Here is a 24,502-nt window from a genome sequence, read left to right as displayed (position 1 = left end):
CACAGATTATACTGTAAAGTGAATTGACTATATGTTTTGTGGATGAAACGTGGCAGCCAATTGTGCACAGCAGTGCCCCACAAACCGTCATGGATTAAATGACCAAATATTTTTTTTTGAAGGGGTTATTATCCCAGGAAAAGCGATCCGCCAATCGACTAACAACCGGGTTCATACTTATTGCTAGGTAAACAGAGGCGTGTGGATTAAGGAAACTTGCCCAACTTTTCACCATCAGGAATCGAACACAGGTCCTCTTGCTTGTGAGGTATGTGCTCTAACCACTGAGCTACAGGACTCCGCAATGTCAATTAAATGCTTGTGTGAGCTGCAAATAAGGCTTTGCATGGAACAGTTCTCGGCGAGTTGTCAAAACACTTGCTTGTGGAAGGAGTTTGGATGTATCAATACATTTGGACTGTTCTATTTTTCACTCTTGGCAGTCTGCTAGATTTTCTCACGTAGAGGAAAAATTGGACAAGTCAAGTCAGCTTTCAGCGCTATCATTGGCAGTGGTCTGTGGTTACGTGTTGGCATCGTTTTAACTGGGGAGAAGATATTTTAACCTTATTCTCCCCAAAAAAGGTAGTAGTAGAGTAAAGTTGCAGATTGGATAGTGTATTGTTTTGGTTGTCCCAAATGTGAAATGAATACAACTGCTAAATATCAGCTATTAATTGGAAATATGTTTTAGCTTCTCTCTCCCCCTACCAAGATTATTGCCACAAGTATGTACGATTCATTACAGATAGCAAAATACCTTAAAAATAATATTAACAACAACTTGCACTTATATAGCACCTTCCACACAGGATAGTGTCTCAGAGCGCTTAACAGTGGCGGAGCCTGACTCAGAGGTGACTGTAAGCATGGTCGAAAAGGAAGATTTGTGGCACAGCACCTGGTAAAATACCTCTGTCTTCCAAGATTCAGGAGGTTTTGCTACAAAAGATGATTATTTTGCCTTTTAAAACATGAACATTTAGCCTACTATGCATCCTACTAAAGCTTTCATTTGCCAATGTACTCTGAATGAGAAGAGCTTCACAGATTTTGCTGCAAAGTGGAGTGACTCTATTTTGTAGACACAAACATCAGCCAGTTGCGCACAAAAGTGACTCACAAACAGCCATGAGGTGAGTAACCAAATGTGCGCAATTGGCTGCCGTGTTTCGCCCACAAAATATACAATCAATTCACTTTACAGTATATTCTATGAAGTGCTTTGAGACGTCTCAAAGATGTGATAAGCCCTATAGAAAATGCAAGAATTATTATTATTTGGGGGATTGTTGGCCAAGACTCAAAAGAAACTCCCATATTTGAATAGTGTCATAGGATCTTTAATGTCCACCTGAAAATGCAGGCAGGATCTCAGTTTAAAGCCTTATCCAAAGGATGGCACCTTCAACAAATAACACACGTCCAGCACCATATTGAAGTGTTAACTTGGACTTTGTGAGGTCCAAATCCTGACGTGGGGCTTGAATCTACAGCTTCTGATTCAGAGCTGAGAGTGCTAACGATTGAGCCAGTCTGACAGTAAATTAGTGCACTGGATAGCAAGCTAATGGCTAAGTGAAACTGCTATAATTTATTTATTAATCTCCAGAAATGTAGCAACATTATGGCAATGGAAATAAAGGATATAAAAAGTTATTGGTTTATGAAACCAAACAAGTAGATTGGTCTGACAGCTAGCTGCCTGTTTGCACAGACTTAGAAGGGATTATTATCAAATTATTTAAACGTTTGTGACCATGTGATTATTACAAGAAGACAAAACAGCTCATGAAGATCTGGACCATGAATGGATTTAAAAGTGCATTATGTAAAATAATTTTCTGTCCCAATATTCCCTAATTTTGTTGCAGAAAATGTTTTAAAATAGTAACTTCAAACAGGATAAACCATCCAACGTCTTAAAAGATTATTTTAACTTATCTATTGTATAGTTCATTGTTGATTATTCGTAGTTCATTTTTGAAACCCTTTATAGTTCTTTGTTGCATCTGTATTTGTTGTTTATTGAATGTGCTAAACACAGTTCGGTCAGTTAAAAAGGCTGACAGTGTATTTTAATAGATGTAGTAAGATCATGAGGTAAAAACTAAATGACATAGGTTTAAATATTTTTAAAACATTTACATGGGCTAGAAAGTTTTTATTTTCTCCTTTCTCAACCTGCCCCTCAGAGTGGATACCTGGAACAAACGTCTAACAAATGGACCCGATGTGGATTGATTAACTGCAGAACTAGCTGGCCTTTTCACATAAAATTACTTTTTGCATGACTCGTAATTGCATCCTAATTCACCAAGACTCTGATGTAATCTGTTTATGGAATATGGATATGACATTAGCACATACTGGCATGGTTTCACTGTTCTGTTTTTTATTATGGAGGCCATCAGACTCAAAACAAATCTTTAGTATTTCTCTGTCAGATTGTTCTGTTAACTTCATCTTTTCCCCCCCTTTAACTCTCTCTTGTGTTATTGTCTATCTGCTTCTGCATTGCACTTCATTCAAAGAATTCATTCCTAGAAGCTTCTGAATAATTTTGCAATATTATTTTATAGCTTGCTTCCTAGCATGAGGCAGCTTTTCATTTGGCTTTAAATTGAGATTGTCCTCTTCATTTAATTCAGCACAAGGGCTCATTTTCACATTTTGAAGCCGGACTCTTTCCTGCCACTGGAGCACCACCAAGTGGTTTGATACCTCAGTGATGGGTCATGGATCAACTTGCATTCATTGTGTGTAACCCATCTTCTATATATTTCCTATGTAGTCATAGATTCAGATCTTTACTCTTATAGTTAAGGCATATCTTGTCCAGGAATTTCCCAGTGTTGGTTGCAAACTGGGTAGAGCTTCACCACCTCAAGATTACCTTTCCTATTAATCAGTTTCTGTATGTGCACACAATACAATACATATTTACGTGGAGCCTTTCAGGAGCCCCCTCCAAGTGTATGTACCCAAAAGTATATTTCAGTGACTTAGTATTAAATATTGTATGCTTCACATGCTTTGTTCCTGTCAGAATGGCAGGCTTGAATGGCTGTGCTTACCCAGATTTGATTTTTTGTAATATTAATTTTTGTATAATTTTGCAAAAAAAATTATGGAAAGGGACAGTACATTTGGGATTAATTCCTACTTGTTATAAATTTCTCTTATAAATAATAATCCTTGCACTTGATGTAGCGCCTTATCACGTCTTCGAGACATAAAGAGCTTCACAGCATATACTGTAAAGTGAATTGACAGTATATTTTGTGGGCGAAATGTGAGGCTATTCTGCCTCATGGTCATAATAGCAGCATTCCTATCCCATTAAAGCAATGTGAAATTTGAATACCCCTCACCTGGTTTTCTCATGTGTTTCTGAGATTGTTAATTTATGAGCAGTTCTTTGCTGTGAACCCAAGCACAGCAGGCTGCATCGATTTAAGCCTGTTCAGCTTATTTAACATAATTCTTACAATTGCTAAAGCTTTATCCCGTTAGTCTGAGCTGGTTTCATATTCAGGTCCTGGAGGTAAAATTACAGCCACTGTGCCATCCTGCCGCACAGTGGGCTGTGGTTTAAGTGATTTCTGTTTAAGATAGGAAGAGTTCCACTGAGATACAATATTAATAATAATCCTTGCATTTGGTACAGTGCCTTAACACGTCGGAAGGATGTCTCAAATGCCTCACAGGATTTACTATGAAATGGAGTGACTGTGTATTTGTTGGCAAATGCACAGCATAATTGCTCACAGCAATGACCCACAAACAGCCATGAAACCAATGACTAACTTTAATTGGGGGATTGTTGGCCAGGATAGGCTTTTCGAACAGTCCCATGGGATCTTTAAAGTCCACCTCTCTCCACTGTGCTTTCGGTGAACGTCTTTATATCTTCCCTGCGTGGTGTTCACAACGATACAGAATGATCCTGTTGTTAATGTCTTGTATAAAAAAAAATTAGACTGCTTGTCCAGCTAGGACCTCCATCAGGGCTTCAGCTTGAAAAGTTAACAGGAGCTGAGTGGGAGGAATCCCTGAGCCCGGTGATGGTCTGCCCCTCCTGCTGTAGAGCCAGGCTGCCTCATCTGCTGTTGGCAGTGCCTTAGAGTACTGTGGACTCACCTGGTAACTGGACTACCAAGAGTGCCACAGTTGATCAACTTGATATTGCATTGCCAGGCATGTCACTCTAGCTATTTCAGCCCTAATGAGATCCTGCTTACACCTTTCCTCCCACCCGCCCAAAATATTTTTTGCTTTGTTATTCAGTTTCCAGTTTTACAGTGCAAGGTACAGGTCAGGTGTGTCTTGAAACGTAATGTGTCCTTTAACTGAAAAAAAGCATAAAATCAGAAGATGTATGATTACTTGCAGGTATCTCCAAAGTTCTTCTAAAAGTGAGATATGGCCTTTTCCATTCTTGAACAGCTGGTTTAGCTACTAGAAAGTTTGACCAGGATGGATGGGAGAAAAAGAGGGCGGAACTACTATTATAGAATGAGTCTGTCCAGTGATACTTGTGTAGAAAAGGGTCTGCAACAAAATTAGGGAATATTGGGACAGAAATCCATGTGCTATGTCTCCATTGCTAACTACAAAACAGTTGCTGAACTATATTGCTGAACTATATCGCCTTTTGCTTGGATGGCCAGTGGAATGCAAAGAAGAGCAATCCAGTCTGCAGGTAGCTCATGTTCTGGATACAGTCGAACTCCATTCAAATGTGCTTTGTCCCATTGTGCGTTCACCCTATAGTGCAAACGAGGGTGTGACCCTGATATTTACTTACCCCTAAAATCCAGAATGTATGTGTCTGATCCATCGGTGCTTCAAAACGTTGATCACTATGTGGGAAGCCAAAATGGCAGATTTTGGGTTCATCCACTTGCCACTGATGCTGTTTCTTGCATGCTGTACAGTGTAATGTTTTTAAAATGATTGCGATCTGGTGACCTGGATGTCATCCATTTTGGTTAGTAACACGCTAGCCTGTATTTTGCGATGCCAATATAACTGTCTGTCTGTGGGTCTGATTAATAATAGTCTCTTAATAGCACCGGTTGAGATTTTATGGACCCGAACTACTGTTATAATGTTCTATTTCCTGAAAAAATGTTTTATAAACTCCTTAGGCAGAATCTTCCAACACTTAAAGGCTACATCCACAAGCATATATCCAGATTTACCCTTTTGTTAGGAAAAATCTAAAGACCAAAGTTCATTTTATTTGTGACGAGCATTACCAGTTGCTGCTACCCTTGCAATCAGTTTAATTTAATTGTCCATCTCTCTTTCATTTGGCATGCTTATTTGTCATTGAAAGGCTTGATATTTGCTTCTTGGGCATCTTTATCCCTTAAGATTAAGAAAATGTGCCATTGAACTCGTTAGCATCCCTTGTTCACATTTGTGCACATATCCTGTTGGGAGGACTCCTGACACAAAGACAAACATTTTGTCTATTAGTATAGATTGAAAACTAATTTCTCTAGAAGTGTGTGTGACCTGTCACAACTTTGTTGCAGAATACCATGCATACCTTTCCGTGGACCTAATTAAAGCATTTTTTATATATATTTTAATGTAGCTCAATGATAGGAGATCCCTGAAAAATATGCCCATGACACTCTCCCATGCAAAATCTTTCCGATGAGGTCTCAGAGACCATGTCTCTAAGTCAATCAGTTATTGCATTCTTGGCAGACAGACAGACATTTGGTCTTTATTAGTATAGATGTTAAGACAAATATTTTGTATTGCAAGAAAAAAACAAGACTTTTTTCACCAAGACAACACTGTCAGTAATCTTCAGTAAAATATTGCAAGCAGAAATCGAGGTGACCAGTTCACTAATCCCCTGTGCTGTGAAACAATGGTTTGACACCACGTAGTCCAGATGTAGGAGCTTCCAAAGCCAATGATTTTGGTGGTGTTGAATAATAGGTATGTGACTGGAACAGAGTTGTATAGCTATTCCATCATTCTTCTCCCCATTCTTGAGCTATACTGTAATATGACTTCTGAATGCACAAAATATGAGTATAATTAGTATACCTAAGATTTGAGCTGTTAATCAGCCCATTTAGTTTGAAAGAAATGGAAATCATAGTTATTACAACAACAACAACTTGTATTTACATAGAGCCCTTCCCGCTGGAAGGCGTCTCAAAGCGCTCCTTAATATATTTATATAAAACCATGTGTAACCAATACTGTAGCCTCTGCAATTAATCATCTTTACAACTTCAGTACTCTAGTTTTAAATAGCAGGCGGTGTTTACAACCGACTTTGAGTACAAAATGAATCTATTATGATGAAGTTGCCATAACCTTCTCTTTTGAAAGATACTAGTAAGGTCTTGTTCCAGGGCCTTTTTTGGTATTCCTCTCAGATGGAATTGAAAGTATGTATTTGCAGCTGAGAAATCCCCTCTTCTGTGACCCTGCGTATGGCTGTTATTGGCTTGTAAGATTACATTTTCACACACAGCTATAATTGGTTGGCTGGTGGAAACAGCAGGTTACTTGAGTGCATTGGTGTGAAGGCAGTGAAGACTAAAACATTACAGATACTGCAGACACTCAGGAAATGAACTAATCCTTTTGGACCTCGGAACGACCGTATTCTATATTTTCAAAGAATGGAGAATAACTGGCCTGAAGAAAACCTTTTATCTGTATGTACCATTCTATTTCCTTTTGCGTAGCAGATATCGATTTAAATTTTGGTTTCAATTCCCTTCATCTTAGTGTGTGAAACGCAGCAGTCAAAGACGTGTTGATGTTGGAAAAAGCTAGATATCGTTTGAATTTTTCTTTTCTGTAAGGTAGCAGCAGAGCAGGGCTGAAATGGGAATAGTTAATTGAAGCCATCAGTCATGTCATTTGTGGAATGCAGAGGAGATGCTTCTGCTGGCTTTTGTTCTTTATAATGTCAGGATCCATTACTTGTATTGGTAGAATGCAGTGGAAATTAAATTAACAAAAGAAATTGGCAATTGTCAGATTGTACAGGGTTTTTTGGTGTCTTGTCGCTGCCTCCTTACTGTTGTAAAGGTTTTCATGTTTGACTGCTTCAGTCTCTGTTGCGGCTCACATCCTGTATCCAACAATAAAACTAGGTTTCAAATTGTGCTTTTAATTAAAGGAAACTCAAGGTTTGAGCTCTAAGTGTAATCTTTGATGTGATGTGCACAAGAACAATGTTTTTATTTAAGTGAATGTGATTTTTTTTATTAAGTATTTGTGATTCCGTTATTTATGAAAACAAATGTTTGGTCAGTGTTCAACTGAGACAAACAAAACTATTTTGCTTGCAAATACAGATTGGTGGGGTCATCCCATGGCTTTTCTGAGTTGTGTAAGCTTTTTCATTCTTACATCAGATTTATGGAAATGACTATCTCCAAAGGCTGACTAATTCTGTATATTTCAGCTTGGATAACCTCATACTGAACCAAACTAACAGTCATAAAGCCTCTCAAGTATTGGAATAACTAAATTACTATAATCCTAAATCATTCAGGGTGGTCCAACTGGTGGCCCACGGGCCACATCCGGCCCGGGAGATGATTTCATCCGGCCCACTGAATGTTCTGCATACTTGCCAACTCTTCGGGTTTTATCTGTAAACTATGCGTATTTAATCCCGTCTGTGGAGCAGAGATCACGCCGGTCTTTTTTTAGGCGCAGTGTGGCCTGAACCGTGATTTGAATGAAAGCACAAATGGCACGCTTTCATTCAAATCCCGGTTCTGTGGTCTAACGTTGCACCTATTGAAGCAGCACGTTAAAGCTCCCCTGGTTTAATGCGCAGCTTGAATTGGTACAATTTTCACCTAGTCAAGCTGCACACGAATAGCTATTATGTTTTGTATCAAATGCAAGGATTTGTTATTATTATATTGTGCTCTTAATTATGCATTCAGTTGTACAATTAACTAATTCAAATTTATGATGCAACAAAAAGTAAAAAGTTGTAAAGTTCAATTCGTACAGCAAAGCCGAGAGGAAAGAGCATCTGTCACATGATCACCTGGTGAGAGAGAGGAATGTCTGGTCACGTGGAGTGAAGGGGAGCCTTCACCGCATGCGCACTTACTGGCCTTGAAGCAGCATACGCAGTGCTCCATGTGAGACAATCACAGGAACCTAAGTTCCCACCCGTCATCCACACTTACTGGCTGCAATACCGAAGGACTGCATGTACAGCACAGAACAGTGAACAAGTACAGAAGATGAGGTTTTGACCAACCATCATGGCATCGGGCAATGCAGATTGCCCAACTAAATGCATATTAGTGACAAGGCCGGAAGGCCTTCACCTTCTCTCCCTCATCCTTTGGAACTCCATCCCACAGTCCCTTCGCCTTGTTCTCTCCCTTAACTCCTTCAACACCGTGCCAAGACCCTCAACTTCCACCACACCGTCAGTCAGTCAGTCTCCAACCTTCCCTGTCCTCTCCTCCTACTGATTCCAAACCCCAGCTTGGGTCCAAATTCCCGACTGTCAAGCGCCTCGGGACGTGAAAGGCACTATACAAATCTAATTTGCTGCTTTTGTTAGGTAGAGAACAAAGGAAGTGAGGGAAGTGTATTATTTCCATTTTCAATTCAAATGCAGCAGAATGAATTGATGTGAGTGGGCTACCCCTTATATGTACACGGAGGGCAATGTGTTGCTACTTACTGAGTATTATGTGTAATTTCATAAAGCATCTTTGCTCTCATGAATTTCCCTGCCCATCACCTGGGCTAAAGTTCTATGATTTGCTTTTTACTTTCCAGTTTTATTGTTCTTATCTTATTTTAGTTTCATATTTTAATTGTTCTGATGTTTTTATTTTAAAATCAAATGAAGAATCTGCTACAATGAAGCCACCAGAGTTTGAATGTTGACTCTAAGCAACAAAAGCCTATGAATATTTAATTTACTTGTCAATAGATGCAGTAAGCTTTTAATGTATGGCATTCTTGTGGAAAAATGTTTGGATCTACAAGATCATCTCATAGAAACTATACTAATGGATCATATAATTGTTAGTAGATCTTGTTTTTTCATATGCGTGCAAAATCCAGTTTCCAAAGTCCGGTTTCCAAACTCCAAACCCGGTTTGGTGGGATTATAAGGGTGTGGAGCATTTCCGTCATCTGTAGCATTGTTTATTTAAAACTCCTTGCCTTATTGTTGTTGTTCTTGCATGATTGGCCCATCGTCACCTTTATATTATGCTATATTCAATGGGTGTATTGTATGAAAACTTTGAGTCATTTAGTATCCCACATCTCTCGTTCTTTTCTGCACCCTCTCCCTACCCCCCCCCCCCCCCCCACCACCACCCAAAAAAAGTTCATTCAAGTGCATGAGTGGTTGAGTGGTTTGTATCTGATTCTGCACTTATCAAATCTGCTGCTAAATTCAAGTTGAGGCATTGAACCCTGTTGAGGTTTCATTAGAGTTTTGAAAACAGATTGTAAAACATGCTTGGTAAGATCCTAAGCTTGTCAGGATGAAATGATTAATTTCTAACATGTAGTTTGGTTCTCTCTTCTGTTGAAATAAAATATCTCAAAACAAAACCGAAAGTTCTACTTGAACTATGGCACTTCCTCACACTGTAGATTCTTGTGGAGACAACAACGAGAGGCAGAATACTAGATAATGCCGAAAATATTTTCATAATGAACCTTAGTCACTTCATTTCCTGTTTTTTCTTTTTACTGTATTTTTAGTACTTCTACTAGATGCTTTGACTGATGAACTGCAAGTAATCTGACACTCACTTTATCTGAGGCATAATGAAGCAGAGGATTTTATGTTTTTGAGGCTTCTCGTTTTGCAGGATAGATAAGCTTTGAAGCATAAGATGTCATCTATAATCCTTTAGCTGACCTGGGGAGGGAAAGAAGAAATGTCTTATTAGGCTTACTTTGATATGCCATGACATGGTTTCATTGCTGTGCAATGCAAAGACATCTTTCATAGGCACATGGTAGTAAATTTACCCATAGGAGTATTGTGCAAAATCCAAAGTTTGGGAGGAAAGTTTCTGATTGGTGCTGTGAAGTTTTACGCACTACCTTCACAGTCAGCTGTGGTCAATATATAGCGTGTCCTTCATCATAACCTTACCATTCTATTTGGGAGAGTGAAGTTTGTATCTATTTCTGTTGAAGAGGCCATTGTGAAGAACATGCAATCTACGCATTATTTCTTGCTGCCACCAAAACCTCAAGTAAAATGCTATCTTTATTAATGTACTGAATGCTTTGTTACATTTTATAAACTGCATCAGAGTTGAGACAAAACAGTGTGAAGTATAGGTAGTAGGTTCATTGGTTAGTTAAATTAACTCTTTGAACTTAGCTTCTGTTTATTCCACTCGGATGGTCTGTGTAACAAGCAGTACGTTCTGTAGTAAATTTACAATTGCATTATTGTGTTTAAATTTGGCTACCTGCATTGGATTATTGTCGATGTAACAACCTTCCTAAATTAATTTCCTTTCCACTTGCTCCCCAAAATAAAAGTGGAATATGTCAGAACTTGTTTTAAAAGGTTAAGTATTGAGAGGATCTAATTGAGTTGTATTAAACAGTGCTGCCATGTGAATTTCTTCACAGATGTTGTGAATGTGCACTGAATCATTGATTGCTGTGGTTGAATTATTTCCTGGGATTATGCAGACTATTAGAGTGATGGAATTGTGCAAAACCAGCAGAATGTGAGTTGAAGTATTGTTGGATGAAAAAAGTCAGCTGAACCTAGCAAATGGATTGTCTGATTATCATTGTCTGGAACTCTGTAGTGGTGTCTGGGTGAGTTTCAATTTAAATTCTGAAAGCATCTTGCTTTACAAAAAACACCCATTGAGTTGGTTCAGCATTTGATGTATTCATTCATGAATTCTTAAGTGAACTTTTATTTTATAAGTACTTTTGCAAATCCAGCAGATTAAAAATGTTTTTTTTTATCAGGGAACCATTTCATATTGTATACACAAGATTTTGGAATCTAGGCACTTGTTGCTTTTTATAAGGCTTTTATAAGGCTTCAAAGGCATTTTGTATGCCAGATTTTGCAGACCGACCTGTTGATTTAAGTGGATTATTTAAATCGTTTGAAGTCTACAGTTGAACACAATGAGACTAAATTGGCATTCAGCAAAGTTGATCAACTGAGGAAAAAGTAAAAATTTTCCATTTATACAATGTTATAATTTTTTTAGACGCTTTTGTAGAATTGCTGCTCGTATTAAGAAAATTGCCTCGCTTTCTCTAATTTGACTTCCTGCATCAGGAAAAAAAATGTATTTCTCTTAATATCCTTTATTTGAATGTGGCATTTTTAAAAAGTTCAGCACACACTACTATAGTCAAAACATATTAATAATAATAACATTTGCATTTGATATAGCGCTTTTCACATCTAGATGTCTCAAAGCATTTCACAGAATATACTGTAAAGTGAATTGACTGTATATTTGTCGGCGAAACAGTCGTGGATTGAAGTGACAAATTTTTTTTTTTTTTTTTATTATCAGATGTGTGGAGTAAGGAAACTTGCCCTGCCAAGAATCAAATGCAGGTCTCTCGCTTGCGAGGCGAGTAGTCTAACCACTGAGTAACGTTTTCTATATTCTTAGAAAATAAAACTAAGTTCCATTTAAATGCAGTTTAATTAGTATGCATACTACTGTGCTATCATGCTGAATCTCACTACCTTCTTTGGCCAACACACATTTATTCGGCCAACACCGAGAGACCAAAAATACCCTTCTGAATGTATTTTTTATTGCTTCTGGCTGGATCAAGTCACATACCAATTGACAGCACTTCTTGGCTTGAAAACAAATCCTAAATGTATGTGGGTGAGCGTTTCTTCATCTGATCAACACACTTTTGACCTTTTCCTTTCTCACAGCTGGCTAGTATTTCAGACAACAACAAGATTAGACAAGATTGGTCTGTGCACAATTTAACACAGCATTAGTTTTAAAGTTAAAGATGATGTATAAAGATGAGCTATTGAAGCCACAATTTTAGCTTATAAGCTTCAAATCACTTTTTGAAAGGAATACATTTATCATGTCTTCCCTTCCTCATACTTTTATTTTAAACTATTCAGTACTTAGTAGGGTTAAGGCTGGCCCTATATTGCTCTGATATACATCTATTATTTTCTGAAAAATGAGCGCTTTTTAAAAAAAACGCTATTTGGAAGTAATGCACAAAAAGTAATTTAGGCTTACTGCAAGTTATGCTACTCTCATGATCAAGCTCATCTTAACTGAATTTCTGAGGCGAGGTGAAAGATCTTATTGATTCTCCACCATTCCTTTTCAATTGCTTAACGTAGCAAGTCGAAATTCTGATGAGTGCCATTGTCTGACACTCTGCTTGGTGTCTGGGTGAGTTTCATTTTAAATCCTGAAAGCATCTTGCTTTACAAAAAACGCTTTTTGAGTTCAAAATTGGATGTATTAATTTATGAAATCTTAAGTGAACTTGTTTTTATAAGTACTTTGAAAGTGATGTATGGTCGGGAGAGACACTGGGTGTTTGTAAGGTGATGGATTTGTAAGCCACAAACATATACTCCTCAATGCTTTGGGGACAATGCTATATCCCTGGTCTGGGTATTACAGGGGGTGGTGCTTGAAGATTACAGGTTTGAATCTTGACTTGTACTTGTTTAGCTGAATAACAGAATGAACAGCAGTTGGAGCATCATAATTGTCCTCTGCAGAGTTAGGGAAGGAAAAGTCCGCCAATTTTGCTGCTTTTGATCACTATGTAGAGGTGTGGATATTTGTGGCGGGGTTAGCCAAGCCTCTGGCACATGTGGAAACCCAGCACATTACTTAAGAGTTTCCAAACCAATTTGAGTATCCCATGCACCTGTACATGGAAATTCCAGAGATAGATTGTTGGAATGTGCACTCTCTCCTTGGAGGGAATCATCCTACTTACATAATTCTGGAAAGCTTGGCAAGAGCCGAGGCTTGGGGACCCCAGGGTGTGCGTTGGGGTACTGCTGGAGTCTAACCAGCTAAACTGCATAGCTTGCCCTTGATATCGCTGTCTGATAAGCTTTCCTGCTGCTTGTTCAGCTAGCACCACACAACCCATTAGGGCATTGAGTTGCAGGGTTAAGTTGCTGGAGCTGAGTGGCATGATTCTCTGCCCTCAGTGACTGGTCTGCACTTCAAAACTCCTGCTGATGAGCCAGGCTGGTTAACCTGCAGTATTCCTGACCCACCTGGCTGAGGAACTTGACTTCCGAGACTGCCACAGAGGGCTGACTCGATTCCGACATTCTGTTGCCAAACATGTCACCTTGGAGCGCTTATCTCCCTCACCCCCAAAGAGAATCGTCTCTAGTTGGTTGTTTGACATTTGACAAGCATGGTTAATGGTAGGTACAAGGAATTCCCTGAGAGCTTCCCGTAGGGCAACAGAGCTCAGCATGAAATGCGTGAGGACATGCCACCATCTTCCTGTCCGCAGCTTGGGCACACATTTCCTCATCGGCCATCTTGCAGCCATCTGCCTTCAGCGTGGTGGGAGGAACTTTATAGTAAAGCTTGTGATGTGCCAGCTGCCTTGATGTTCTCGAGGTCCAAGCCCAGCTGCTTAATCCAGGTCCTCATGCGAGGGGCAGAGTTGTAGGTGTTGGGTGTGGTTAGGATTAGCTTTGGCTGCAGTAGTTTATCACGTTGAGTGTCATCTTACACAACAACAACAACAAGATTACATTTGTGTAGCACCTTTCACGTCAGAAGGACGTCCCAATACACATGAATAATGATGACTTGGAAGATGTCCCAAAGGTGCCTGCAGGCTGTCGATCCATACCCAAGTAGATAGGGGAGAAATAAGAATTATTTTTGAAAAAGTAATAGTATAAATTTAAAAAAAATTTAATTTGAAAGGATTTTTAATATTTGAAATCTTAAAAGCTTTCAAAGGGATTTCTATGTACTCCGGTGCAATTTCAAATAACCTATTTCTTGTGCAAGGATCTATTTATGACTGTCCTTGGAAATCCTTTCCATTAGAGTGTCATAAGCCTGGTACAGAATGAGTTTAATATAACTGTTCGTCATAGCATGGGAATTTGAAAGCGTGTAGCTGCGATTCTAGTTAAGTAATAATTATTATAACAATAATACTTGCATTTGATATAGCTTAGCTGTGCTGTTTGAAAATGATTGAAAATGGAGAACTTTACTGTTGTGTTGGAGTCTGCTGGATACAAGGATCTTTACACGATACAAAAACAGAAGTCGCTGGGAACACTCAGCAGGTCAGGCAGCATCTATGGAGAAAGGAAAATGAGTCAACATTTTGGGACCACAACCCTTCATCAGAACTGGAGCATGTTGGGAGGGAGAGGCTTTTAAGGGGGGAGGCAGGACAAGGAAGACAATGGAGAAAAAGGGGTAGAGGACAGGGGAGATGGGTTAAAATGGTGTTAATGATGCAAAACCGGTGGGGGGAGGGATTGCAACAAAACAGGGGAATAGAGGTGCTAATAATGCAAAACAAAGGGGGGGGGAAATTGCAACAAAATAGGCAGACCAGAGAAAGAAAAGGTGTGTATAGGGACCCAGAGATGTGGTAATGATCACAGAAGAGGGGGAGGGGGAAAGTGAACTGTTATGGTCTGAAATTGTTGAAATCAATATTGAGGCCAGAGGGCTGTAAGGTCCCGAGCAGATAAATGAGGTGTTGTTCCTCAAACTTGCACTGTGGCTCATTGGAACATGTAGGAGACCGTGGATGGAGAGGTCAGAGTGCGAGTGGGAGTGGAGAGTTGAAGTGGCATCATCCCCTTTCCTCTGCCCCATTTTCTCCTTTGTCTTCCTTGTCCTGCCTCCCCCCTCTCCGTTAGCCCTCTCCCTCCCAGTTCTGACGAAGGGTCGTGGACCTGAAACGTTGACTCACTTTCCTTTCTCCATAGATGCTGCCTGACCTGCTGAGTGTTCCCAGTGACTTCTGTTTTTGTTTCAGATTTCCAGCATCTGCAGTATTTTGCATTTTGTCTTTACACAATTTTTGTATTAATAAAAATTGGCTTGAAAGCACTAAATCTTTCTAGGGTACGGTATTTTTCCGGTATGTCCCAGTAGATATTTGCGTTCGAGAATGGTAACCAATACTCATTCTTTCATGAGTCACAGCCAAGCCCAACCCTGTTCTAATCTAATATGCATATATGCTTTTCAGCAATGATCACTGGATAGCAACCAGATGGAAGCACGCTGCCTTGATTTTCTTCCTCCACCCCGTTCTCTAACCAATGGCACCAGCTGTGCCAGACCATTGACCCGGATAAGAACTCTGATGCAACAGAGATAAAAATCAAACCTGTGACCTTTCATGATATCGAATGGCACAGTGCCAGGCAGTACATTTATTTACTCATTAAATCAACAGGCAAATAAAATGCTGAGATAAATTTCTGTGAGACATTAAGATGTGGCATGATAGGACTTTGGGCTTTGATCACATGGAGGTTCTGATTCCTTGCTATATTCAGATAGTTGCTAAACCTGGTGTCTATAATGGACAGTCTGCAGTAGTGTGTGTAACTGGGAAAGAATCCCATGGCATGATGTAAACTTATGCTTCCATTAAAATAGAATGACTTAACTGGAGTTCACAACTTCAGAGTGTGTATTACTGTTGGGCAACTGTGCTGATGAAATGATTTGACTCCTTGCCTGGGTTGAGCCACTGTAGTGTATACATGTTGTATTTCTTGCAATAGAGGTAGATTTTGTTTGCCCATTTCCACAAATTAAGTATTTCTTTTAATATTTGCATCTTTTAAAATAATTCAAACACGTACAATAAATGTCCCACCAGCATTTATTATTAATGATTCACCAATAAGTAGCACAGATTTAGCCCATACTTCAGTTAGAGCAAAAGATGTGAAAGTTCTTTCCACAAACCTATCACCTAATTCTCACTTAACTCCACTGGCTCCCCATCCACCCTTGGATTGAGTTCAAGATCCTCATCCCAACCTTTAAATCCCGCCTCACTTTTAAACCATCTATCTCTGCAACCTCCTCAAACCCTACTAACCTGGCAGCTCCCTTTGCTCAGTGGGCACTGGCCTGCTTCACATCCCCTGCTCTATCATTGGCAATTGGGCATTCAGAGTATCTGATCCCAATCTGGAACTTCATCATGGAGTCCCTTTGACTGGTTCCTTGCCTTCCCTCAAGATCTGCCTCAAGATCTTTTTGACTGTGCTTTTGGCTATCTTCCTATCTCCCCCCCCATCCCCTTCCTCAGCTCACACACCCAGCTCAAGTGCAAACCTTAGACTATCCAATGCCCTGCTCCCAATGTGAAAGGCTCTATATAAATGTAAATTTGTCTTGTAAGTTATTAAATCAATTTTAAATTTAATGTCGTTTTGTGATAGATGTATGGGAATAAACACTACTTAATTTGACAGGTTAGAATAGGATTAGAATTTGTACACATCTTGGATTTCAATTTTCAGATTTTCATTTGGGTTATTTAATAAGAATTAAATCTTGTTCTAGATTTTCACAATGTGGCTAAGGAAACTACATCACTTATTTTTAAAAATAGGAGGGAACCGAACAAACGCCTTGAGGAAATGGGAGGTGACACTGGAAAAAGTCCATGAATAAACAGTCTTCAATAAATATTACAAAATGTGTTGATTAGTTTGCTACATAATGGGGAGTCCCAAAGGGCCCTTAATGCTTGGGTAGCATTTCCTTTTGCTGAAGATGTTGGAATTGACAATTGTGAATTGCAATTTGTGATGGAAATGTTTATGCCTGGATCATTTGGGTTCACTCGGACTTGAAAGTTATGTATCCACTATATCAAAACTAATATATTTTTGTATGTGTGCTGCAATTTTGACAACATACCTTTTGGGGGGAATACTGCAGTCTAAAAGCAACCTTGTTGGTTTTTCTTTATTATTCATAAATTGTTTTGGGAATCCAAAATGGGACACTTGTTGCAAGATGCAATTTCTTCTCCTCCATTTCCTAAACAAATTGTTTCGTAAAGTGTAGTTTCGGATGCAGTAGAAATGCCACATGAAAATTTATGGGAATACTGGACAGGGTCAAACAGTAGTCCATCTGGTTAGTCACAATATTTTTAAAAAATGTGTTGATCTGTAAAATATACACTCCTCATCTTGTATTTGAGTATTGAATTTTAAATTTGTCACGTTTGTACATGCTGAGCGCTAATGATTTCTTTTTTGTTTGTTTAGCGTCATGATGAAGAAGCTATTGTGGACTTGGGTAAAACGAGTACAGTTGTCAATACAAACTTTGAAACTGAGGAGCTAGAAAGTAAGTGAATCTTGAATGATCAGCATTAAAGAAAAACTTTTCCCTAGGTTTTTAAGTTTCTTATAACTTGGAACTACATTTATTCCACAGTTTGATATAAAATGCAGTCAGTTTTCTTTGTAGTACATTTGCCAAGATAGTACTTCACAAAATCAGTTTTTATATATAAAGAGATGTGGAGCTGCATTTTATGGAAGACTGTTATGTATCCATAAGACTACGAGGACTTTGCATTGAATCAAATCTAAACTAACTAGGTTAACTACTTTATATTTGTTAATCGTACTCTACTTGTCAACAAAATGGCTACATTAAATAGTAACAGTGCTTCATTGACTTATTTATTCAATGAACATGTTACCTTAAGAAAATTAACTCGTCTCCTTTGTTTGTACAATCAATACAAACCAGGATTTTAATTTTTTTAAATAATTCTTAGTGATTCTACAAAATTATAATTGAACAGTGGAAGGAAATTTTTTAAAAATTGTTCAAGGATTATATTTTATAAGAAGGGAAGACATAAGCTTAGATTTACAAAGCGCAATTTTAGGAGAAGCAACAGGAGCTTGTTCATTTAACCCAGAGTGGAATGATTGGGATTGTGGACAAATTATATTTTACATATGTATCTCAATATAACAGATCTTTGAAAAGCATACCCTTCTCATCATAAAATCTGTACGTTTTATTTGGTATATTTTGTAAAGATACAGTAACAAATTTTTCACAGAGACAGTGAACATCTTTATTTAACAAACTGATCTATCAAGAGTAAATACATTACATTATTTTGCTGCACTTTTCATTCTGTTGTTCTTTTGCCTAAATGGAGCATTTATGCAAAGCAAACCAGTTGTGTTGCATATTACAAATACATACTGGACAATTAAAGAACAGTACTTGGACTGTAAATGTGTTCATTTGAAAACATTAGTGCTTGATTCCAGAGCTGTCTCACATGATTAATGGGGTTGCTGCATGCCATCTTCCTCAGTCTACCATTGTTCGCAAGTTTATAATTAAGTTTATAATTAAAAATAATTGCTTAAAGTGAACAGGTTTTTCCTCAAGATTCCTAATGCTGAGAATCGTCTTGGTTTTTTGCCTCTTGTGTCCTTGACAGATTTTGTTTTAAAATCTTGTTTAAGACTGTTGTCGAAGCTTCTTGGTTTGATGGCCGGACTTGCAAAGAGTCTCAAGCGCAGATCTATTTGCTTGCTGAATGATCAGTTAGAAAGTGCTTCTGTTTTCCATACAGCATTGAAAAGTACCTCCTTCCCTAGTGCTTAACCTGTGTTTTTGGTTATCTATCAAAATTAAATTGGTCAAGGATCTTCCGGTGCTACAGGATTGGCATCAAATGAAAGAAGGGAGATTTGCCAGTCCTAAAGTAGAGGGGAAGTTCCCCTTCACACTAGTAAGTTTTAGGGAATTAATCTGATGAACCTAGTGAAAGGTTAACAGTTGACCAATCTTTCAGAGACAGAATGTCAAGAAGTTGACCCCAGGCTTCTTTATTAATAGATTGCTGTGGCAAGGCTATTTTAAAAGGACTTGACCCCATATGGAGTGACCAAATGTCCCCAGTTGCTGGGTGCACTCCTCGGATGAAGTATTGTGTTCCTGGCCAAATTTTCCCTGTTTTGAGTTCAGCGAGAACAATAAAATTCTAAAACCGATCCACTCATCAGAGAAATACCGCCATTAATCCAACAAGCTTCTCCAGTACTGCCAGCATCAGAAATTGTAGAGAGTTCAATTTTTTGTATTTATGCCCCCAAAATTGATTTACAAAATATGGGCACCCTAACTCATAGGCAAATGGGGGAGGTTGGAGGAGATTGTTTTGATGAATATTCTTAGAAGTCTCGCCCACGCCCCCGCCTCACTCACCCCACTATTGGCAGGCGGGCCTTCCACCACTCTGCCCCCACCCTCTGGAACTCCATCCCGCAGTCCCTCTGCCTCGCCCCCTCCCTCGCCACCTTCAAGACCCATCTCAAGACCCGCCTCTTCGACCGTGCTTTCGATCTCCCAGCTTCCCCCTCCTCCCCCGCCCTCCACCCTCCCCGACCCCCAGCTTGGGTCCGTAATTCTGTCTTGGGATGTCCTCCTGACGTGAAAGGCCATATACAAGTGTAATTTTGTTGTTGTACTGCATGCAAATATAAGCATGCTAATATATCAATGCTATTCTACTGATAGAATGATGAAAATACGCCTGATCTCATGATAGACAGTTTTCTCTTTCCTTCTTCCCTGATTCATTTAAACCAGCATGCCTTATTCATTCAAATAACATCTTTACTGGGGTCCATATATTCGCACATGGCAGTAGTCGGCATACTTCTTAGGGAAAAGGGAATTTTTAATTATATTGAAATACCATCCCACTAATGATCCATGACAGCATTATTGAGTACTGTTGCTCTCACTGCAGGAATGAGTAATAACAACTTACATTTATATAGAGTCCTTTGGAGAGGATAAAGTCTCAGAACACTTTACAGTGTCTGGGACAGACTCCGAGCTGAGGAATGGGATAGTGGTAGGGGTGGGAACTCAGAGATTGGGAGGTCCTAGAAGATTAATGGATCTTAGGTGACCGTGAGCACCATGAAAACAATCCACTGTAATCCAGTGGAGCCTGCTGAGGACTGGAGGTGATGGGCAGACACAGTTTGGTATGAGTAACTTACTCTCCTAATCCCCCCCCCCCCCCATCCCACCCACCCCCATCCCGTCCCGTTTAAAGCAGCTGGTACCCAGAATTTCAAATCCATTGAACAGGGCAGAGAAGGACAGTTATTAGACTGACCTAATTAGTGGATTTATTTTTTTTTATGTATTTACGTACAACTTGTGTTCTCTTTCAGTGCTGTGAAAATGTTCATGTTAAATGACTAACAGGAAGATTGTAGTTCCTTTCTTTTGTCTTCCCGTCTTCTGTATTCACGATTATAAGTGTAATTGGGGACTTGTATACCTCCAATCTATTCTTTTCAGGGTTAGCCCACTTCCTTTATAAGTGAAGCTGCTATTGTGCACTAAAGTTCACCAGTTCATTTTTATCTAAAATACGCCCCAAACACACCCACATTTCTGGATAATTAGGTTGATTCCTATAATTGTGTGAGTATTTGGATAATGAGGTACATTGATAGCTGAGTGTTTTGATTCTCTCTGAAGTGGAATCGTGACTATCGATATTCTGTCACTGGATATTTTCAAAAAGCTACATTTCTGTATCTGTAAAAGCCCAAAAGCAAACCATTGTCAAAATGTTTTTGTTCAAAGCCAGTTTATGAGTCACATAAGTGCAAATCTGCCTCAAACAATTTCCACCTCAATGGAAACTGCTCAGTAATGTTTAATATGGTACATAACTATTTCACTTAATTCATAGTCTTGCTTCATTCCTTAATCTCTTTTGTATTGCTTGATGTTGCTACTTTAGTTTGTCTGCAATTTAGAAGAATAGCTAAATCATTATTAGACTGCAGATTAGGTTATCTTCCTTTAAACAAATGGATATTCAGTAGTGATTACAAGGCAGGCATTTTATTAAGGTGTTGGGTAACTTTGTAAATTGTGAGAGAAAAGCTTTATGCATAGCTGCTCAATCGCAAAGAATTATTTTTTTTCATTCCATACATTTTTGTTGTTTAAATCCTCAAACTTTGTAAACTCCAAACGCAGCAAGTAAAAACAAAAATATCCTTGGATTTGAAATGGCACCTATCACGTCAGGAGGACGCCTCAAAACGCTGTTCAGAATTGACTGTAAAGTGTAGATATTATAATAATAATAATAATAATCCTTGCATTTGATATAGCGCTTTTCACATCGGGAGGACGTCCCAAAGCGCTTCACAGAACACACTGTAAAGATTGTGTATGTTCTAGGTCTTTTTTCTCATCACATGATTCCTTCCATAGAGAAAGCAACATTAGCCTGTTGTGGACTTCGCCCATCCAATCTCCTCAGATATTTATTCATCTAAGTCTACACCTTTCCTTGTTTCTACGGTTCCCAAGAAGATACCTTATCGAGTTATTTTATAGTGGAGCTTATCAAAGCAACATTGGTAACATTGTTAGCTTTGTTGAAGTTTGTTCTACATACCTGAGAACTCCCCCCCCCCCCCCCCTGAAATTCAGTATTTGGTTCACCTTAAAGCTTTTAAATTTTAAATATGACTTTTACTTCTGCTTTCACGGATTTAAGACCACTTACACCATCTTCAGGTAAAAATTAATCCTGTCTTCCTTTTCCCTCACCACCCCCATAGTTTTCCTATGAGAATAAATTGTCTGTCCTCATACGCAGAGACCCAAGTCCTGGAAGTAATTTTGTTCTCTGCTCTCCTTGTCCTTTTGAAGGTAAAGTGTTCATAAATGAACCTAATTTTCTAAATGAGGCTTCACCAGTGATGTATACTGTTTATAACCTTTTAAAGTATTAGCTTTGTTGACAGAAGCTTCTCAGTGACAGGAAACCTTGGGTGAAGGATCATTTAACACCACCCAAACCCTTTTCCTTCTCCATGAATACTGATGCTCTTTATTATCGATACATGTTTATTCTTGTTCCAATATCCATTGCCTTATATTAACATTAAAATCCATCTGCCACTCATGTTTCAGTGGAGTAGCAGGCAGTGCCAGAATCTTAGATTAGCTGAAGAAACATCATGTTTCAGAGCCTATCTTTGGAAATGAGTACGAAAGAGATGGTGGCTGTGATCCTCAGGCCATCTCTTGATACTTTAATTGAAGAAAGCCTGAGTGAATGTGTGTTTGTTAGCGTTAGGAATCTCAGTGCAGGGGAGTGGAAATCTCCCTTGCTCCCCAGTGTTAGTATCAGGCATTCTTTGGTCAGATATCACTGTAGGGAGAGTAAATTTCCCCCTATTTGCTGCAACAGTGTGCCAGAATTCCACTCACTATTGCATCCGTGTGAGGTATTCTGTTGTTCACACTAGTTACGCTCATATTCAGCGAGATAGCAATTTTATGTTGCCTTTGTGTCTGAATTGGTTTGAAACTGTTAAATTCAGTTAGCAACTTATCTTTCTATTGACTTAATATTTTTGTCCGTTAGTCCGGACTGGAGTTGAATTTAGGTGAAAGGCTTGGTTGCTTAATGTGTACTGGGGCAAGATTTCAGTTTTCAAAATTAGGTGTTTGTTTTGAAAAAATATCCTTTAACTTTTTTAATATACCCAATGCTGTCATTTCATACAAGTATTCAAGGGTTTATGTTGGAATATTGTATTTAAAGATTGTATATAAATCCTTTTGCTACTTAACACACACTAATTTCTCCAATAAGCTATCCTGCAAGAGAGAATGTCTGATTTAAAGTATAAAGTAATTTGTACTTGTATAGTGTCTTTCACATGGGGTGAAGGTCCCAAAAGTGCTTTGCAAGAGTGAGTGGAATAGCAAGCTGCAAGGCAGGTGGGAAATCACATTTCTTTGGAACAACAACAAAATTAGATTTGTATAGCGCGTTTCACGTTGGGAGGACGTCCCAAGACTTTGGACAATCCGTGTTTCATACCGGAGCTGGGGGTTGGGATCGGGAAGGGAGAAGGGCAGGGAGGGGAAGGAGGGTGACCGAAGGCACCATCGAAGAGGAGAGTCTTGAAGGAGGCAAGGGAGGGGGCGAGGTGGAGGGACTGTGGGATATGGAGTTCCGAAGGGTGGGGGCAGAATGGCTGAAAGCCCACCCGCCAATGGTGGGGTGAGGTGAGGGACATGAGGCAGGTCAGAGCTATTAGATGGGTTTTGAAAACTTAGAGGGAGGGGACAAGATGGAAAGATTTCAGAAGAGGGTTCCAGAGGAGAGCTAATTTTTTTTTTGACAGTCAAACCTGAAAAAAAATTGAGCACCACAAAGAGTGAGAAGAAATGAATGGCTAGTGCTTTGGTAACTGTTTGTCTGGCAACACTAATTATTTTCAACTTTTTGTATTGTAGTCCACTTCTTACCCCTTTTTTTTTACATACACGCTGTGTAACAGGCTGTTTATTTTTCACTTTTGTCATTTGGCTCGATTTTTACAAACCTTATAATAATAATAATCCTTGCATTTGATATAGCTGGCTTCAGTGAGTTTTATCACAAATCGTTTGCGACTTACTCTGTTTTTGCTTTGCAGGCCACAGGGCTGTGTATATTGGGGTACATGTACCGCTTGGTAGACAGAGCCGAAGACGCCACAGACACCGTGGACATAAACATCATCATCGAAAAAAAGGAAAAGATAAGGAAAGTGATAAAGATGATGGTCGAGAATCTCCATTATATGGTAAGAACTACTAAAAGCTCACAGTAATTGAGAACCAAGGTTAGAATGGAGATCTAAACAGATTTACTTCCGACTTTGTGGATTTTGTTCCGTTTTCCAATGATTAAAAGCTTTATTTACGATTAAGACCACACAAGAAAACCTGGAATGGAACTGACACTAAAACTCATGTAAGTGGTGGTGCTGATCTTGTCGTTTTCCATTCTCCTGTCAGTTTTAGCTTTCTTATTCACACTGAATAGATGCACTCACCAGTGTGGTAATTAACCAGTGGATAAATATGCTCCCCATTGTGTTAATGATTCATAAAAACTTAGAAGATTGTAGATTGGTCCATTTTTTGACTTTAGAGTTCAGATCTATTGTCCATTGTATGGTGTTTAATTGGAATTGGGAGCAAGGATCCAAAATAGGGACATTTGTTCAGTGAAATGGCTAAATTTACTAAACAAATATAGTGAAATATTAATAGTGCTCAGTAGTAGTTACTATGGGTCACAGCAAATATACAGGACATTTGTCCTTTCCAACCTATGCTGAATTGATGCAAAGCTGTTCTAATTTAGAAAAATTCATATAAGCTAGTGCCTTGTACTAACAGAGGGATAATGCAAATCAAGAGGTTACTTTATTCTGAATACAGTAGTAGACTCCGTCAGGAATACCCCATGTACTTTTTATTCGCCTATGGTGTTAAATTAACACGTGCTTTGAATATAGTGATCTTACACCATTTAACAGGTTGTCTGGTCCCTGGATGTCCTGGAGGCAGCACCCCTCCTCCCAACATTAAAT

General features: G+C 38.9%; 1 protein-coding gene across 9 annotated transcripts in view; it reads left to right on the top strand.

Annotated features, from left to right (window-relative positions):
- The window catches only part of LOC103179954 (sodium bicarbonate cotransporter 3), a 99,317-nt gene that overhangs the window by 16,317 nt on the left and 58,498 nt on the right, over positions 1-24,502 (top strand). For 7 of the 9 annotated variants that reach the window (XM_007895514.2, XM_007895513.2, XM_007895516.2 and 4 more), the window contains exons 2-3: positions 17,306-17,387; positions 23,558-23,707. In XM_007895514.2, the coding sequence (XP_007893705.1) occupies positions 17,306-17,387; positions 23,558-23,707 (232 nt within the window). Of the gene's footprint in view, positions 1-6,528; positions 6,699-10,157; positions 10,257-17,305; positions 17,388-23,557; positions 23,708-24,502 lie in introns of those variants that run through there. The other 2 variants (XM_007895511.2, XM_007895510.2) reach the window with 2 other exon arrangements.

Source organism: Callorhinchus milii, unplaced genomic scaffold (assembly GCF_018977255.1).
Source record: "Callorhinchus milii isolate IMCB2004 unplaced genomic scaffold, IMCB_Cmil_1.0 Scaffold2, whole genome shotgun sequence".
In the NCBI taxonomy this organism is placed as follows: Eukaryota; Metazoa; Chordata; class Chondrichthyes; order Chimaeriformes; family Callorhinchidae; genus Callorhinchus; species Callorhinchus milii.
This window is presented reverse-complemented; position numbering and strand designations above follow the sequence as displayed.